The sequence below is a fragment of the Callithrix jacchus genome, chromosome 6 (assembly GCF_049354715.1).
Source record: "Callithrix jacchus isolate 240 chromosome 6, calJac240_pri, whole genome shotgun sequence".
In the NCBI taxonomy this organism is placed as follows: domain Eukaryota; kingdom Metazoa; phylum Chordata; class Mammalia; order Primates; family Cebidae; genus Callithrix; species Callithrix jacchus.
Genome location: NC_133507.1, coordinates 58,697,115 through 58,710,951, shown reverse-complemented (window position 1 = coordinate 58,710,951; position 13,837 = coordinate 58,697,115). Strand labels below are relative to the sequence as shown.

General features: G+C 51.9%; 2 protein-coding genes across 5 annotated transcripts in view; one reads left to right on the top strand and one right to left on the bottom strand.

Moving 5' to 3' along the window:
- Positions 1–5,104: 5,104 nt before the first annotated feature.
- On the bottom strand, positions 5,105–9,169 carry LOC144576644 (uncharacterized). Of its 4 annotated transcripts, none has more exons than XR_013518884.1 (3): positions 8,445–8,506; positions 7,327–7,389; positions 5,105–7,087 (listed from the first exon to the last, which is right to left on the bottom strand). XR_013518884.1 is itself a non-coding variant. In XM_078327415.1 (3 exons), exons 1-3 carry the CDS (start codon positions 9,068–9,070, stop codon positions 7,055–7,057), a joined length of 327 nt encoding a protein of 108 aa, XP_078183541.1. In that variant the 5' UTR covers positions 9,071–9,169; the 3' UTR covers positions 5,105–7,054. The 4 variants fall into 4 exon arrangements, 3 of the variants coding, with proteins under 3 accessions (XP_078183541.1, XP_078183540.1, XP_078183539.1); XM_078327415.1 differs by lacking the exon at positions 8,445–8,506 and adding an exon at positions 8,840–9,169; XM_078327414.1 differs by lacking the exon at positions 8,445–8,506 and adding an exon at positions 8,840–9,169 and having other exon boundaries at positions 5,105–6,962.
- The window catches only part of GAD1 (glutamate decarboxylase 1), a 43,973-nt gene continuing 37,498 nt past the window's right edge, over positions 7,363–13,837 (top strand). The window contains exons 1-3 of the mRNA XM_008998729.5: positions 7,363–7,517; positions 8,989–9,133; positions 12,548–12,610. Coding sequence (XP_008996977.1) covers positions 9,052–9,133; positions 12,548–12,610 — 145 coding nt within the window. The 5' untranslated portion in view covers positions 7,363–7,517; positions 8,989–9,051. The remainder of the gene's footprint in view (positions 7,518–8,988; positions 9,134–12,547; positions 12,611–13,837) is intronic.

The window sequence follows — 13,837 nt, the reverse complement described above, 5'->3', positions numbered from 1 at the left end:
TTTTACATTGTGTGTTTTGGGGAAGGAAATGAAGGATAGTAAGAACAGAAACAGTGAAGTTGTTAAAGTTTGAAAGTAGCTCCAGCAGAATTTACTGACAGATTGAAAGGAAGAAGTCAGTGATACCTCCAAGGTTTTGGACCAGAGCCACTCGAAGGGTGGAGTTGCCTCTAGTTATTTACTGAGATGGAGAAAACTGAAATAGAAACAGGTTTGGGGAAAAGCATCAGGAGTTCAATTTGGGACACCTTAAGTTGTAGATGCCTATTAGAAATCCAAGTGGATGGCCAGGCACAGTGGCTCACACCTGTAATCCCAGTACTTTGGGTGGCCCAGGCGGTGGATCACCTAAGGGCAGGAGTTCAAGACCAGCATGACCAACATGTCTCTACTAAAAATACAAAAATTAACCAGGCATGGTGGTGCATACCTGTAATCCTAGCTACTAGGGAGGCCGAGGCAAGATAATTGCTTGAACCTGGGGGCAGAGGTTGCAGTGAGCTGAGATCGTGCTATTGCATTTTAGCCTGGACAACAGATTGAGATTCCAAAAAAGAAAGGAAAGAAAGAAAGAAAAGGAGGAAGGAAGGAAGGAAAAAGAAAAGAAAAGAAATTCAAGTGGAAAATTCAACTGGACATATGAACCTGGAATGTTGGACAGACATTCAGGGTAAAGATATAAATTTGGGGGTCAACAACATCTAAATTATTTTATTTTAATTTAAATAAAAATTAAGATATCTGAAACTGCCAGATTGGATGAGAGTACAGAGGGAGAAAATGGAGGTTGGAAAAGAGAAAAGATCAAAAGATTGAATCTCGGCAGAAATCCATAATTATGTGTAAATTTCACCTCATACAAAACTGGCTCCCTCTCTCCCCTTCCTATGAGTCTGAATACTCCATAAGAAAACTTTTTCCTCTGCAAATCAAAATATTTCTGTGGACTAAAAAAAACCTCTAAGGCACTAAAGAGGAGGGCTTTGAGTCCTATATCAGGGAATGATCAGCAGCACTACTGAAAGAAATTGGCAAAATAATACAAATAATATAGTTAGATTATACATCCAAGGAGAACAAATTTAAATTGATCAAAATCACTGTTGAACTAAGGGGAAGGAGCAGAAGCAGCAATTCACATGTAATGAATACCATTAACTAGGCACGGTTGAGCTTGCTAAAATGGGTTCTTTTTTTTTTTTTTTTTTTTTTTGGAGACTGAGTCTTGCTCTATTGCCCAGGCTGGAGCACTGTGGTGCAATCTTGGCCCACTGCAATCTCCACCTCCCGGGTTCAAGTGATTCTCCTGCCTCAGCCTCCTGAGTAGCTGGGATTGTAGGCATGTGCCACAGCTAATTTTTGTATTTTTAGTAGAGACAGGGGTTTCACCATGTTAGCCAGGCTGGTCTCAAACACCTGACCTCAGGTGATTTGCCAGCCTCAGCCTCGCAAAGCGCAGGCATGAGCCACTGTGCCCAGCCTAAAATGGGTTCTATGAGCATCAAATAAGATAGCCTACAAGGCTAGTATTAAACCCCATTTTACTTAGAAGTAAGCTTGGAGCCGTTGAACAATAGCCAGTAAGTAGAATCTAGATTTAAACTCAAGTCGGACTGACTTCAACATTCTGCTTTTCTTCCAGTAAAAGCTGCCTTGAGGGCCTCAAGAGGTTCTTGGGTCCATGGCAAGATATTACAACATGAGAAGAGTCACTAGTGAGAAGAATCACAAAATACCTGCAATAATAAATTATTTCAGATGAATGAAATAATCCGGTCTTATCTTATACCCTAACCCTCCCATTATGGGGTCTGGAGAGATTCTATGATTTTTCTGAGATCCAATGATTATTATATGACAGAGCCAGAAGGCTACACTGAACAAAGCATCAGGCGCTGGGACTGAGGGAAGAAGAAAGCATTTCCAGGCCCCTGAGCACTAATCATGTGGTCTGGGAAGTCCTGTAGCCTCTCTGGACTTAAATTTCCTCATCAAGAAAACGGAAGACCTCAGATGATAATTAACTGAGAATTCATGCAATAAACACACTACACAACTTCCCTGAGACTTATTTCCTACCTGTATAATGTGAGGATAATGATTAATCATGTTGCTAAAGAGAGAGAAACATGTTGCAAGCGAGACCGAGATACAGAGAGAGAAGTTTCTAATATCCCCCACAGACCTCAGCACCACTACTGTTGGCCAGGCTGGGCCCACAGTAAGCAATTCTGGGCAGCCAGATTTCCCCTGAGTTCCACTTTGCTCCCCACTTGGCCTTTTTTTTTTTTTTTTTTGAGACAGAGTCTTACTCTGTTGCTCAGGCTGGAGTGCAGTGGCATGATTTCGGCTCCCTGCAACCTCTGCCTCCCAACTTCAAGTGATTATCGTGCCTCAGCCTCCCAAGTAGCTGGGATTACAGGTCATGCACCACTATAGCCAGCTAATTTTTGTATGTTTAGTAGAGATGGTGTTTTGCCATGTTGCCCAGGCTAGTCTGGAACTCCTGGCTTCAAGCAATCTACCTGCCTCCGACTCCCAAAGTGCTGGGATTACAGACATGAACCACCACACCCAGTCAGCCCTTGTCCTTCTTGGTGTAAGAGAGTGTTTTCATAAGCTACTGTCACAATATCTAAATATGGTGCTGAAATGTGATCCGCAATGTCGAAGGTGGGGCCTAATGGGAACGGCAGTGATACACCCCTTCTGCTAAGTTTCCAGTACTCCCCTGAGTAACTGGCCAGGATTAGGGGAAGAAACCTGACCTGGAATCAAAGTTTAAGTTATTAGATTCTTCACAACTAAGTCAGAAATTTCCAGAACCTTTTCACAAACAACTGTCCCAGATACATAGGTTTGAAAATAGGGATTAAATATCTGTTATTTTAAATAGTTCAAGAGCTTTAACACTAAAAGGAATCAATAAAATATTACTGTACTCAGTCTCCCATGAATTCTGTATTTCACTAAAGCATCTCAGGTGGGAAATCCTTCTTTTTGCATCCCACCCTTTTGGGGAAGGACTGATTTTGCCTTGGTTTTTGTTAAGATCAGAAAACACAGATACACCTTTGAAGCTCCCCGTCAGAATTGCAATCCAGATCTGTATTTCCTTGGTTTTCAGTTTTGCAATGAAACCATTTCTTACCTAATATTCAAAGGTTCTCTATCTTTGGGATACAGCTAGGTGGGAAAAAAACAGATTCCATGCACCCCCTGGTCTTTCACCAAAGGGACACACCATCCTGGGTGTTTCAGATCACTCGGCATTTCTGAGCATTTGAAAAAGCTCTGCTTTGTGAAATATGGCAGGGATGAGTATGAGCCTGCATTCTTCCTTGAAGAATGCTCCCTTGGTGGGCACGGGAGGTGGGGGGAACTGTTGTTTCTTCTCAGAAATTGTAATCTATTGCCACCTGGTGGTTATTCTGTGTTCGTGTTTAGAAGAGCAAGAATTGAGCGTGTTAAGATTTTGCAGATTTGCCCAAACACAAATCATCCCGTCCTCCTTGATTAATTTCTTTGTATTAGAATATTTTCATCTTCTGACTATCAAGGGGGAAGGACCACTTGCCAATTATCAGAGGAATTCAGCTATCTTCTTTAGAAGAAGTGATTGTAATTCCCAGAGTCCTCTCCAGCCTTCCAGCATTCTGCTGTCTCCCCTCCCACCCCCTCGCACCCTTTTAACCCGTTCCTGCCACCGAGCTGTAAGTGTTGTGTGGTCTGTTGGGATGAGGGTGTGGATTTAGCCATGGTCCTCCAAGAAAGTCCAGAATAATTCAGGGAAATATTTTTAAAGTACAAAACAGCAAATGGACTTTAGCTCCGACTTAAGCCGAATGAAAGGTTAAGTAACACTTCCCCCAGTTCTCGTCTTGGGAGACAGACGTTTAAACGGAGCACTGCCATTTTTTTTTTTTTTTTTTTTCCTTTTGGGTCATAAATTGGACACTTAAAATAGATTTTAAAGAGCCAGCTGAAACGAACCAATACCGTGGGTCTAAGTTACCTTTCCTGGAGACTGAAAATTCTAAGGGCGTCAAAAAAAAAAAAAAAAAAAAAATGACGTGTCCTGTCTACTCACCTTTACTGACCACGTTTTAGGCATAAAGATCTCCTCGCAGCCCGTTTGGACGCTCCTCCTACCCACTCGCTTTTTCACTTTGAAAGGCTCGGCCCCAAATCTGGTTGGAATATCCTTAAACAATCCCCCACCCACCCACGCCACGGAAAGGAATAAAGGGCATTGTGGGTGGAGGGTCCTGTTCTCAAGTCCCAGTTGACCTAAGGAAAGGTTGTCCTCGGCAGACAGGGTGGAGTAGCCGGGGCTGCAGGCTCGCAAATCCCTAATGCTGGAGAGAGACTGGAGGGGTCGCACATCGCCCCCTCCTTCTTCTGCCTTTGAGCGCCGCGTTTCCATTTCTTCAAAGAGCTTCAAATGCAATCGAAACAGCTGGACGGACACCACTCCCTTCCGGGCCGCGCCTCATCACCGGTTCGAGTCCCTGGAGAGGATATCTTTTTTCCACCCCCATTATCCCAAGAATCCTCCCCCAGGAGTAATAAAAGATTAAAGGAAGAGTGAAAGATATAAACAAAAACGTAGGTTTCAAATGTTGTGAAGAGCTGAATGACAACCACGGCCACTCTTAGTCCAAATTTCTACCGTAAAGGAGAGCAGTGGGCGAAATACCCCACCCTCCAACTAGCCAAAACAAACACAGCAGTTACTGCCAGGAGGGAGGTGGGCTGGGGCGAGCCTGACGGGTTGGCCCAGAGCTATTGGCAGAAGCGGACGAAACCGAGGCTTGGGGATTAGAAGGACGGGAGCTGTCCTTCGTGCTGAAAGATCTATGCCCTACCTCAAAACTGGGTATCAGGATGGGGTGGAATTCCAGGCCTTCAATTCCTTACTATTCCTGCTGTGCCCAAGAGTCCGAGCTGGAGGGGAAGATCATTGAAAATTAAATTAAATTCATGAAATAGATCTAAGTCCGCTCCTCTCCCTGCCTTAATGGAATGTCCACTCCGGCGTGCAGGATAATATAAACCGCAGGGGCAACGCAAATTGCAAAAAAAAAAAGTGCTTGGCACATAGTAGGGGATTAATAAATATTCTTTTAATCAATTATTGCTAATATTCAATTAAACATTCTAAACAAGGAAGGGCAAGAGGCTTCATTCCTCCCCTCCTTACCATAAAGAAGAAAGAGAAGGATGTCCTCGAAACTGGACGGACTCAGCTTCAATTTGAGATACCTAGCCTTGCAGGAGACTCCTTCTCCAACGAGATTATCTTATTGGCTAAAACGTTGGGGGTGTTTTGGACTCTGGGGTCAAAGGAGGAAGTGGTTGGAAATGTCTCAATCTCGTGCCACAGGTGAAGTAAACGAATCTTCCTTTCCTGCGAATCTCGGGTGTGGGGAAAAGGTTGAGGAGACAGGGCGAGCGGGTGTCTATGATGGACGGTGAAGATCGAGGGGCACCGGGAGACGTGTGGCCTCCTCCGTCCTGTCTCCTGCCCCGAGAGTCTCGAATGATTTAGCACTGGCACCTGGCTCCCTGATTGGTGAGACAGTCTCATTTAGGGAAGGCTCTAGGAGGGCCCATGGATGGAATTCCGAGCTTCACCTCATTGTATGCCGCCCACTTCAAGCGGGGCAGAGCAGCTGCGGGTTGAGCGGTTTGGTGGGGGGCGTTTCCTACGTGGAGCAGACACCCCCAGCCTGTCCAGCCCCAAGCTTCAGTGCTCAGGGCTGCAGCCACCGCGCGCCCCGCCGTTTAGATGTTTTTTGTGTCCTTAAAAAGAAGTGCCCGGGATTTTGTTATCAGGTGGGGAGAAGGAGACAGAACAGTAGTTTCTTTAGTACCGAAGGCAAAGCGGTGATTTCAAACCCCACAGCGAGATCCCTCTTGCTGATCTGACCATATCTGTCCAGGACAGACCCTTCGATCTCCCTCGTGGAATTCTCGGTGATTTACAAGATTTTTTTGTGTTTCCATTGTGTTGTGGCGAAAGGTGATAAGGCATTAAAAGAAAAGGGACGGGTCTCGGCTGAACCAGCGAGGCCTCAGACGTGCGCATAAATAACCTCTGCCTTCTGCACCACCCGGGGAGGTGGGGAGAACCGCGGTGAATACCAGTAAAGGAATCACTGCGTACACGGTCTCACCCAGACACGCACAGACGTCCACTTTTTTTGCCCTAAAGAAAAAGAAACTGGGGAAAGAAGAAAGGGGAGAACTTAAACTAGTGACAGGGCTGTGAGGGAAGGCATGAAGAGGCCGCCTGGCCAGCGGCTCCAGGTGTGGCCTCGGACGCTGGAGGAGACACCGGAGCGCAGGCCCGCTAGGTCTCTGGGCTCTTGGCGCCCTCTGGTGGGAATTTCTCCATCAACGCATTTTTACGGTGAGGGGCTTTTCCCAACGCAGCGGTTCTTTAACTGTGCCTAAATATTGCGAAGGGAGAATCCTTAATGCGTGTGAAATCGAAGAGGGAGTGGGCCAGGGCAAGGAGGGGGGCTGCTCTGCCCCTCCTGAACCACCTCTGTGCTCGGGTTCCCCATGCGCGTGCAGCGGCGCTCGTGCGTGTCATCAACCTTCAGACGTGATTAATCAGGAGGCCTTCTTTTCCCGTCACCAAGGGGGCCAAAGCAAGGAGCGGGAGCATAGCGAAAGGGATGCGGGGTCCTTTTCTCTGCCGATGGCACTGGGTAGCTGTGGCCAGGTGTGGTACTTTGAGGAGGCCCGGGGCTGGATGAGGAAACTGGAATTCCTCCATGGTGTAAGAGGTCTCCCCGCATTTCTGCCTCTTTTGCCTTTACAACAATCCCGTCTCTGTACAGAGCCAACGAGGACTCAACCCAGAGCGCGCTTTCGCTCAAAGAAGCGTCAAAAGGTCACAGATCTGGGGGAACCCCGGGGAAAAGGACTGAGGCAAAGCCATCGCTCGTCTCCTACAAGATAGGGGAGGGGGAGAGGAAATGGGGGAGGGGAAAGAAGGGGAGGGAGGAAGAAAAGCTCAGAAAGGCAGAATTCTTCGTAGGAATTATCTTTTCCCTCCTCTCATCCGACACCCTGCCTATTAAAAAAGAAAAAATAGAGCGTGTTGAGTACGTTCTGGATTACTCATAGGACCTTTTTTCCCCTTCCGGGCGCAAAACCGTGAGCTGGATTTATAATCGCCCTATAAGGCTCCAGAGGCGGTCAGGCACCTGCAGAGGAGCCCCGTCGCTCCGCCGACGAGCTGCCCCCGCGAGCAACGGCCTCGTGATTTCCCCGCGGATCCGGTCCCCGCCTCCCCACTCTGCCCCCGCCTACCCCGAAGCCGTGCAGCCGCCTCTTCGGATCTCTCTTATCCTGGCGCTCGCGTGCGGGACGGAACTAGAGAGAAAGGAAGCAGCTGGAGGTGACGCCGGGCAGATTACGCCTGTCAGGGCCGAGCCAAGCAGATCGCTGGGCGTTGTGCAGAGGAAAGGAGGGAGTGCCCGGCTCGCTGTCACCGAGCCGAGGTGGGTAAGCGCGCGACCACCTGGATTTCCAGCGTCCAACCTTAGCTGTTCAGCCAGGTCCTCTCTGCCCGCGGCTTATCAGCCAACCCCCATCCCCGGCGCCAGTCACCCACCCTCCCGAGATGAATGCTTCCCGCCTGCCCTAGTCCCTGCTCTGTGGGTGCGCTGCTCAGGGATCCCCCCCCCCCATCCTCGTCACTCTTCTTATCCCTGCCCGCCGGATTCACGCCCCGGGGACATACAAAGGCTGAGGCGCGAGTTGAAGTGGGGCAAAAGCAATGTTCCCTTGAGCTTCCATGCTGCGAGCGCCTGTCCCTCCAAAGGGCGCCTCGGCAGCAGCAGCCGAAGGCGCGACTAGGAGCAGTAACCTGTTACTTCCCCAGCTGAGGTGGTCGACCCGCTGCCCAAGTTGCTGTGCGAGTGTGCGCGCGGGACTAGGTGTGTGGTCCGAGGGAGGGTGTGGAGGCGATGGCCGGTGGACGCTTCTATTCGGGGTCCTCGATCTACCCAGATTCGCCTACAATCTCTCTGTCCCGGGGCCTTCGGGCGCCATCGCGCCAGCGCAGAGTCGAGCAGGGGCGCCGCGCAAGATCTTTGTCCGCCGCTTCCTGCGCGCTGCGCTCAAGTTCGTTTCCCCGGTGACGTTCCCCATTCTTACCTACCCTGCCCTCTCCGGATCTGTACCGCGAGAAATCTGGGGTCAGGGGGGCTGGGGTAGAGAAACGCTGAAACCGGACCAAAACCTCTCCCTAGGCTAAGCGATGGCTCAAAATCGGCTGAGTCTAGAGGGAGACAAGCTAGGTTCCGACTCGCTGCTTTCTGGCTGTCTGGAGTGCAAGGTGACTGTGGTTCTTCCCTGGCCAAGTCCGAGTAAGAACGTAAAAATATGGGCCTTCCCCCACCCCCACCCCCACCACCTCGTCTCACCGAAGTCCCTGGTCCTCAGAGCAGTTAGCCTCTTTCTTCCTAGGGAATTAGCCAGACACAACACCGGGAACCAGACACCGAACCAGACATGCCCGCCCGGTGCGCCCTCCCCCTACTGGCCCGCACGCCGGTTGCTGAGTGCCCAATGGGGCTTGTCGCGGCTTGCCTGGAAAATCGCTCATTGAGCGCTCCCCTGTGCTCCTAGCCCAGTCCCCCACACCCCCGCATCTTTTACGGGCCTTGGACCCCCACCCCCACCCCGCCTCGCCTCAGCGCTTCACTACAGGTCGCGCTGCTACGCGGCCAGACTCGAGAGCGGCCCAGGGCTACGCTGCCAGCGCCCCAGTCCCGGAGCTAGCGCGCACGTCTCCTCCGCTGCCCCCACCCCTACGCACCCGGACCAGGCAGGCTCGCTGCCCTTCCTCCCTCCTGTCTCCCCAGCTCCAGATCTTCAAGGGGAGCGTCCGCGCCTCTGGCCGCTCAGTCCCTCGAGTGTGCAGGACCCCGGAAGTCCTCCCCACACAGCTCTCGCTTCTCTTTGCAGCCTGTTTCTGCGCCGGACCAGTCGAGGACCCCGGACAGTAGAGGCCCCGGGACGACCGACCGGATGGCGTCTTCGACCCCATCTTCGTCCGCAACCTCCTCGAACGCGGGAGCGGACCCCAATACCACTAACCTGCGCCCCACAAGTAGGTCCCGCTCCAATTTTCTATCAAATGAACTGCGGGGAAGATGGGGGCGCTGGGACGTCGGGAGGCTGAGCTGGCGGAAAGGGAAGGGGGAGCGCGGAGATGATGGAGGCTAGGAAATAAATGGGGCTCTGACTGGGTCCCTGCCAGAGGTCATTCAGCTGTCAGGGACGCTAGGTGACTCCCAGGGCACCGGAGAGCGAGGACCTCGCAAGGTCTGAGGGGCGGCGATCGTTGAGGGCTTCGCGGCAGAGGAGGGGCGCGCCGCCAGAGTGTTGTTTTTATTCCGTTGTGTGTGGTTTCTTTGCTCCGTGGGACAACAGGGGTCAAAGCAGGGGGCGGAATGAAAAGCCGGGAGTCCCAGGAGGAATAAGAGTTTTCAGTCCCCTGCTTTCGTTGAGCCAAGATCTGACCTCCTCCTTTCCTCCTGCGCTGTGCTCAAAGTCTATAATCAGCGGAAATTTCGACGTTAATTGCAGCTTTTAGAAAACTCAAGGTCCCTAATTGCTCCAAATTTGCATCAAGCTATTGACTAGTTAGGGAAAAGCCAGGGGCGGGAAAAGTGCATAAAACTGAGACTGAGCCTTGACATTTCATACAATTAATGACATCTCAGAAATAAAAATAAATAAATAAATAGGGGAGCGGGCAGCATCCTGAGTGGCAAGAGATGGGGCACTGGGAGGGGGCAAGAAGATTTATCATAGAGAGGAGAGAGCACCCCTCTCCTTACCCCGGGTAAGAGATCTGTCAGGAGGTGACACGTCCCGAAAAGAGAGAAAGAAAAGAGACACCAGACAAAAGAGGGGGGCAAATTTATGTTTCCCTGTCTTAAGCACGGCAGGCTCCTCAGAGCATTTCCAGAATCTATCTTTAATTTTATTTCCTACCTCTGTAAAGGCTTCAGATGAGAAAATTGTTTTTCTTTTTCTTGTTGGAGTGAAGAAGTGTCTCCCGACCCTACTCCCCTAAAAAAACTATCAGCTTTAGACTGCAAGGGTTCCCGCTCGCCCCTTTGTTTATTTTTCTGAGATGTAATTAATTGTATGAATTTCCAGAATTTCTACACAGAACGGGTTTAAGAAGGACAGTGTGGTTACGAGGAGTGCCTATTGAGGCGTTTTTGTGGCACTTTATATTTGGGAAAATAAGTGTCCTCGTCCACGAGGCAAGAGTTATTACCGGAAAGCCCCTTTAGGCGCTGGCACTGGCTCCCAGGCAGAAGGTCCTGCGTTAAGTCCTCGGGTCTCATTCCAATTTCCTTTGCAGCTCCCTCTTTCCGCCACCCAGGAGGGATACAATTACCCACACAACAAAGAGGGCCTCGGGAGAGCCGCCAGCCCTGGTAGCAAATGAACCAGGCACCGGTGTTGGAGCTGGCCAGAGCGGGGCGGGAGGAACGCGAGGCCTGCGCGCCTTTGTGTGTTGCTCTCGCCTTGATGGATTTCTTTTCTGACGTTTTCCACATTTCCCGCCCCTTTTTTTTGCCGCCTGGGGGTGGGAGTAGGGAGTTAGCAGGCAGGTGCGTTAATTTACCCTCCACTCCCGGAGCCCATACTTCCTGGTGGCCGCCAGTCGCCGGCGCAAGTGCCCAGTCACTGGTAGAAGACCCAACAGAGGCGATGACCTGAATCCGCACGTGGCCTGGTTCGCCTGGAAGCTACCGAAGAGAAGGCTAGAGAGGCGGGAACCCTACTGTGGAAAAGCAAGCTGCGCGTGTCCTAGGGACACCGTTGTGAGCCCTTAGCCGAGCTACGGCATCCGCACCCCAGGCTACGCAGACACGCTGGGCGCTCTAACCACTCTCACCCTCCCTTGCAGACAATACCCTCGCCCGCCCAGCTAGCTCCACTTCTCGGCCCCTTTAGGGTCTTCTGGGAGGTGTCCTTAGTGCAGGCAACCTTAGACGCTCTCTTGCTCCCGTAAGCCCTAAGTGGGGCTTGGAGCCCTCCTTGTCCTCCACCACAAGGTCTTCCCGACCCCTTGCTTCATCAAAGGGGCTCTCTGGCTTGCTCTTCCTGTCTCTCCCTTTCTTTCACTGCAACCCCCAATTTTGATAGGCGGTGCAATGTGTCTGAACTCCAACTTCTCTGCTGAGTAACCTTGGAAAACTCATGTAACCACTCTGAGCCTCAATGATTTTTCTTTGTCAAATGACTCTTAGATCAACACTCCTGCCAGTCTCATAGGACTGTTACAAGAATTAGAAGAGATGATGTTTAAAGCGAAAACACTTTATCGGGTCCAAAAAGCTTTTTATCCGCCGGGTATTATTTGGGTTTCGCTTTTGCACTAATTTCCTGTCTGTCACTGATTTCATCTGTGACATGTAGTCTCACAGACGTCAGGCTGTTTCTTCTCCCGGCTGGGGCTCTGTTGTGCCTCGGGTTTAATGGATGTCACTCTCCTTACCGCCTTCAACACTTGTGCGAAGCTGTAGGCACCAGTCGGGGTAGGATAAGGGATGGGAGTGTTTAGAGAGCGTTGCTTTGAGAGATTGGAAGGGGATTTCACTCTGGGCTCACCACGCCAGCCTGCTTGGGGGCTTAGCGGGCATAGGGCTGCTTTCAGCGCTTCTTACTGGAAGTTGAACCCCGAAGGCTGCAAGTAGACCTCGGGGGGTTTGGGAACAGTCGGAAAAGAAGGAAAATCCAGCAGTACCACCGCCCTCGGTTCTGACACAGAGGAAGGGTGCTTAATTCCATTCACCTTTGCCTACTCCAGACCCAAGATGTCAGAAGAAAGGTTAATGAGGGACAGGTTAGGAAGAGGGGGCTGGGGATGAGGACCCGAGGCGCACTGTTGTCTTCCGCACTCCCCAGTCTGACTGAAGAGCAGCCATGCGAGCCCGATCATCTAGTCAAATACTATTTTTCACCCAATTAATTCTTGAACTCTTCCGCGACCCCATTTCATGCCAGTTTATTTTAAGCTGCCACTAGGCTGGAGACCCGCCAAGAAATTATGAGACGTTTTGGTCCCAGATGCCTGTGTTCCCTTTCTGGGCTGATGTGGTCGCCCTTCGAGTCTGTGGGGCTTGGCAGGTGGGTGTTGGGCAGCTTGATCGGAGCCTGGCCCTTTGCGCGTGGGTCAGCCTTCACCCAACTCCGACCCCAGCTCTGGGGCTGCCAGGCAGGGGGCACTTGGGGACCCAGTGGGGCGCTGGGTGCCCCGCCTTTCAGAGACACCGTTCTATAAGTGAAGCCAGGACGGGGCGGGGAGGGGGGCGGCTCCGAGGGTACAAGTCTGCCTGTCGGCTCACAGATTTGGTTCCTAGCTTCTTTCAGGAAAGAGCTTTTAATGAAGAGCTCTGGCAAAGACCTCATCCTCCCCCAAGAAAACCATTGCCCTCCACCCAGCTCCCCACCGTGGAAGCCTCCCTGACAGCACCTCTCTCCCTCTCTCTCGTCCTAGCGTACGATACCTGGTGCGGCGTGGCCCATGGATGCACCAGAAAACTGGGGCTCAAGATCTGCGGTAAGTGACTGGGCGCGCTGGGGTCCGGGGGAGGCGGCGCGGGGTGCGGACCTTTTGGGCTTGGGAGATTGCGACGCAAGCGGAGGGGTATCCCGGCTTTCGGATCTGATTTTCAAATGTAATTACGGCCAGGACAACCGGCGAAGACGCTCCCCTACCGACCCCGACCCTCCTTTTCCCTCCCCAGACGCGATCCCCAGGGGTCTTTCCTCTGGAGTCCCCAACCCCCAAGACCCCGCGGAGCAAATGCTGGGTGTCCTGCCTGGGCGCAGAAACTGGAGGAAAGCGCCCCCGCGCGGCCACCCCGCTCTCCTAGCCCCGCGCGCAGGCAGCTACCACCCGGTGCCGTGCACTCTGTCCACGCGTCCCCTTAGGTCGAGTAGAAAGATGAACTGGTCTAGCTTCCTGGAGAGCAGACCAAAGGCGCGGTATCTGCCAAAAGCTGTAGCTGACACGTCTCCCCCATCCCCTCAACATCGCCTACCCCTCCCTCATCCCCACCTCCACCCGCGGTGGGGTCGCATTGAAAGTGACCTCTCCAGCTAGAGGGGTTTTGCCCTGAGATTTCATAAGGGATTCGGGTTTCTTTCTTTGGGGCCTCGGAGGCTAAAGGATTGCCTGCAGCCCTCTGCCTGCCTAGGAGAGGCGTGAGGGTTTGCCTGGCGCATCCTTAAAGGCGAGGAGAGAAGGGAAAGGGGACAAGGAGGGACGGGGGGAGCTTCAGGGGGCGAGAGGACCGGGCAGTGTCGGACGAGATTTGCGGGGAAGGAAGAAAATAGATCGGGGAGCTGGAGACGAGAAAGAACTGTTTTCTGGAGAAGCGAGGGTCTGAAAGGAAAACTCCCAAGGGATGTAATTTTTTTAAAGGAAAAAGGGAGATTTGTTCGATGGGACACAGCTGAGTGACGCCAGCTGAACAATAAGGACTTGCTTTCTTTGCTGCATTTCACCGTCTAAAATTGTCTAGCCTTATCGGGGCAGAAAATACGGATGTCCTGGGGCAGAGGATGGAGAGGCGGGGGAAGATTAACGAGGGGCTTATTAAAGAGCCATCCGTCAGCTGCTGCGCGCGGGAGATAGCGGCGGAGCAGGCGCGGGACACGCCAGCACTCCCGCCCCAGACCGGGAGCGCCGAGAGCCGCCCGCTGCCTGGGTGCTCTCTGCACCTGATCTTCCCAGCATCCCTGGGACCTGGGGAGAGAAGGGTGGCAGTTTGGTAGTCAGTGC

Bases quoted from the DNA above. Each gene is read 5' to 3' on its own strand.
- LOC144576644 (XM_078327413.1), bottom strand. From the start codon at position 9,070: ATGGGGTCGAAGACGCCATCCGGTCGGTCGTCCCGGGGCCTCTACTGT. The intron at 7,390-8,839 runs GTGCGTAGGGGT...CTTTCTCTCTAG, and splicing joins AGCGAGCCTGCCTGGTCCGG to TTCCGTCCCGCACGCGAGCG.